The sequence below is a fragment of the Hyposmocoma kahamanoa genome, unplaced genomic scaffold (genome assembly GCF_003589595.1).
Source record: "Hyposmocoma kahamanoa isolate Upper Pololo Valley unplaced genomic scaffold, ASM358959v1 120, whole genome shotgun sequence".
NCBI lineage: Eukaryota > Metazoa > Arthropoda > Insecta > Lepidoptera > Cosmopterigidae > Hyposmocoma > Hyposmocoma kahamanoa.
The window spans coordinates 845,414-850,242 of record NW_020653415.1 but is presented as its reverse complement, the minus strand read 5'-3'; the positions used below and the strand labels follow the sequence as shown (position 1 = coordinate 850,242).

General features: G+C 35.0%; 1 protein-coding gene across 1 annotated transcript in view; it reads right to left on the bottom strand.

The window, feature by feature from the left end:
* Positions 1 to 3,991: 3,991 nt before the first annotated feature.
* Positions 3,992 to 4,829, bottom strand: part of LOC113240101 (mitochondrial import inner membrane translocase subunit Tim22) — a 17,181-nt gene continuing 16,343 nt past the window's right edge. The window contains exon 3 of the mRNA XM_026477322.1: positions 3,992 to 4,089. Coding sequence (XP_026333107.1) covers positions 3,992 to 4,089 — 98 coding nt within the window. The remainder of the gene's footprint in view (positions 4,090 to 4,829) is intronic.

The window sequence follows — 4,829 nt, the reverse complement described above, 5'->3', positions numbered from 1 at the left end:
GCAGATCGACTAAATCTAGTTTATTGCGACTAGAAACGATTAAAATTACCTGAATTATTATATATTAAAAATTTGACCAGAGTCCCGCTGTAATAAGGCACGCAGTTACCAAGACCGCACTTCATAGATTAGAATTTAACAACGATCTTGAGACGTAACTTCAGTGCTGCGGGACATTTATTAACAAAACGGATATTTTCTTAACTCTAATGTGACATAATCAATGAGCACTGGAGATAAATGGCAAAGCATGTGATATATTTGTTAAAATATAGAGACAGTTGACTTAGAATTTAGTATCGATTTTTTTACTTGATGGATTTATTAATACGGGCCTGTTGATGATGATGATAAACTGGCGCCACTATCTCAGAGACCACTGAGTAACTTGTTGGCATTTATTCTCGGCCACATGCTTTAAGTTTACGGTTATGCAAAAAGGTTCAACATTATCCAACACAGCTGGCATCTTTTTTGTTATTTAAAAACGACACCTGTTTATTTGAAACATTTGACATTTCAAGGACCATCAAAATCGAATAAATGACGGGGCTGATTAGAGACATTGGTGTGAACAGAATTAATCTGGTTAAGCCACTTACAATTTTAATTGAAATATATTATTAACATCTCAACATAGAACTTGTAATTTGAGTCTAGATTTTGCAAGTAACATTTTTCGTGTCAAAATTCGTAAGTGGACTATCCGTTTTTAAGGGAACAATATTAATTACCAAGTGTATAAGATCATTTCATTGTATGTGTTAAATTTAAGTAAGTCACTTGACTAATTTATTTGTTTTATTTGTAGTCACCTCTTAGTCCCTATTCAACCCGTTTATCTGATTTTGAAATTACGACAACTGTATCTCGGTACCTATGGTAAGGTTAAAGTTGACATCAATTTTCATTGAAAAATTTTTATACTTCATTATAAAATAATTAGTATTAAGACGTCGTTAAAAAGATATGTTGACATGTTTAAGATTATGCCTCGAAACATTTCTTTAATTTTCTATTTACTGGTCTCCTTTTTGTAAACGAACTGTGTCAAAGCTCCATTTTTTAATGTGGTGAGCCATACATTTATATAGTGACAGAAATTTTCATTAGTGTGTTTGTTATATAATGTTTGTTGTATAGTTGAATAAGTCAGTAATATTTTATGTCATGCAAGTTAACTGTCGCTGCGGACTCTACGTTCTTGCTATAGGTATATGTAGTGGAATTAATTGTTCAGAGTACAAAACATTATTACATACATTTCTATGTAAAAATGTAAATATTTTTATTGTTAAGTACCATTTTATAAAGTTTCTAAGTCCCATAGTATAGCGTGAAGTTGTTAAACACATGTCTATTGTGTTACTTAAAGTTGTAAATACGGAACTATATGACAGATCTAAAAGATTATTTCGTTTGTGCCCGCGCTGTAATAGTTCCTTGGGATTTTACATTATTGCCACTTTTAACATCCATTGACGATTGCTATAACACTATTGTTAATTACACAAGTAACCGCTGTCAAGCGTTTACCCAACAGGAAGGGAATGGAGTTAAAAATTGGCAATGAGGCAGAACCCTTTCGTAACTAGTTCCTAAAACTATCTGATTAAGTACTCCACCAACGCTTTTCATATTTTGTGTACTGAATTGTTAAGTTTAATAAGTGTGGTTTTATAAGATAAGGTAATTATCAAAGGGAAACGCTAGAATATATTTTTTTAAAGAAGGCCAAAAAGGTAAGAATATCTTTTGTTTGTAACTATCTCATGATCTCCTACATTTGAATATTGTTTCAAAATTTATACATAAGATATGGTTCAATTGAAATTCAATCTTCATTTTTAGATACTTTGTCTCATGGATTTATTTGTTGTTGGACTAATATATTTGTTTACCTCTGTGGTCTTTGAGCGCCCTCTGTAAGTTTTTATCGACCGACTTTGTCCCAATCATAATAGGGAACAAAATGGAGCACTCTTTATAAATCTGTGAATTATACTGAATAAAAATTTGATATTGAAAATTGACATCAATAACATACAGTACAGGGTCCAATCTTATTAGTGTACGATATTTTAGTGTAGTTGTTACATTTTGTATGTGGATTTGAAATTATTTTAAAGTGCACAGTTGGAAAAGTGTACTTAATAAAAGTAAATAAATCCCAATAATTGTTAAGTTTTCTTTCGAATGCTGCTGCTGTTTAATATGTGCTTTGACCTAGTGATCTAAAATTACACTAAATAATATGTCATTTGACTAGAGCTGGCCTCAAGATTTTAGATTGCGGCCCGAATGCAGTTGCACAAATTATTGATATCACTTAAATTTATAGTATAGGTCTACTTTCATGAAAATTAATTATAATTTTTATGAATTTCATGAAATTATTCAATTATTCAAATTCGTTTGTTATGAAGTAATTAATCAATTAATTACTTCATAACAAATGAGCGTAGCCGGCCCAGTCGTACAAATATTGAAGACTCATAAAATATAATTCTTTGTACGCCCTATTTCTTTGTGCACTCTATTGAGGTTGCCTTTAATTTACTGTCGAAGAACTGTCTTCAAGGCGTTCTTAGGGTCGTATTCCAGAACTGTACTCAATGCTCAAGTCAGGATTTGAGCAGACTTGAGTATGATTTCAAGCACTGGAAATACGACCTTAATGGCTTGCCATTAGGGCTTGAGTATGATTTCGAGTGCTTTAAACCATACTCAAATCCTGACTTGAGCATTGAGTAGAGTTCTGGAATACGACCCTTAGAGATGTATGAAATGTTTTAGCACGATCGTAATGATTGTCTAATTTAGAAGCAAAATATAAAAGAGTAAATCGCCACTTCAGGGTGAATAGACACAGACTGGTCTCTTTATTTTGAAATTACCTCCTATATACGTATATAAAAATATGCATCATCTCGTTAAAGAGTGTGAAATACTTGTAGAATTGCCATTGTTCACAGTTGATCACGTTTTTACCCACCCGTAAGTCGCCGCTCATACCATTTCAGGAAGCCAAGTCAAAAAGGCCTGACGCGCATCATAATTAAGTATTTAAAATTTAACTACTAAAGTGGGTACAAAGTGTTTATTTAGCCGGGTAAAGCGAATAAAAGTCTTTTTAGTCGGTGCGCTGTTTTAAAAAGTTACTAGTCGTACTTGTCACGGTGTGTTAAATCTTTTGTAAAATAACTTTTCCACATAATGTCCAAGATCTTTTCAACGAGTGACAAATAGTTCGGTTTTTGAACAAATTACGGCATTAACTGAACACAATCAGATATAATGTTGTGTGGCTCTCAAGGTCGAAGAATAGCTACGTAGAAACAAGGTTATTTCACCGTCGATTGTATAACCTAGCAACTTAAAAATGGTGTATCACCTAAATGTAAGTTTTCGCGACTAGAACAAACTTTAGAAAAATCGCTACTTCTTTTACGTGCAACCGTATCTAAGCCAGTTGCCGTGCATCTCGAGATTAAAGAAAAGTAAAGCCGTAATAAGGTTATTCCATGGACAGTTATTACCTTAAAAAACTTAAATCAGCGGACCCACTAAATTTTAATAATAATTTTAAAAAACTCTTGCAATTAAACAAGTCTTTAACCAGTTTTGAATCGTAAGCTGTTGCATGCTTTTTGGACTTCATTTATAATCAGCGCCAATACTCTAGCGCCCTCTAGTAGGCACGCGATCACGAGTGACGCAGTCTCTTTGGAACTGACGCGACATAGGTAAAGTAAATTATAATAATGGCAACTGCCTCCGTGGCCGAACGGTTACCATGCCGGACTGCCAACCAGAGGTCCCAGGTTCGATTCCCGGGCTAGGAGAAATATTTGTATGGTCTACATTTATTTCTCTCGTGAGTTTGGGTGTAATTTGTGGTTGTCTATGTGAGTGTACATGGCACTTGCGACTCAGGGTTTCCCTAGTGCGGGGTTATGTTGAGTGTGTGCGTTAAATCTTATCTCATATTCTATTCAATGGTAGGATTGTCGGTCTTTAGGTTGTAAACTATGTCCGGACACTGTTGCAGGGCATTGCGACTGATATCTCCGGTGCTAGTCCGGTTAACTAATAGAGGATAAGCTAGATATCCTCCGATCTATCCAGTCGCGTAGGAATAATGAGAACTGGAGACACGCTTCGGCATCGGGAAGTGAGAGTACCTAGAGCTCCATCATCAGGGAGGAGAGTTGGCAATTGGTTGAATTTAAATTCAACGGCTTAGCGGTGGCAACTGTTTATTGTGCAATGTATAACTGGAAGTGCGCGTGCCAACGCGCGCTTGCAAGGCTGGCTTGTCTTTGGTCTACGCGAGTGCCGCGCGGTTGTATTATTCTGAGGAATTTAAATGTTGTGGCCTAGTAAATAGAATTCAGATTCGCCAGTAATGTACTTAAAAGCGTGGTAACTGAACGATCACCGCGCGGAGGCCGCGCGTAATCTTTCGCGTCGGGTAACTGGGCGCTTAGCAAAATACCAAACGTACAGAATTCTGCCATTGACACTCTATCAACTGAGATGATTTAAAATTAGCAGATTAGAAGCCCTGGAGAGAGGCTTAAAGATTCTACGAACCAAATCAGTCGATTTTATAACTCTCCTATTTAAATAAGAGAGTTGTAAAATTTCATTTATATACATAATTTGTCTCGTCTAGTTCGTATTATTTCTATAACTGTCATGTGATAAAAGCACTTTCAGACCTATGATCATATCGCAGTTGACAACTAACATAGTATTATCTCAAAAATTGCGTTATATTATATTTTAACTCGAAATTGTGTTATATTAATAATTTATCTCCAAAA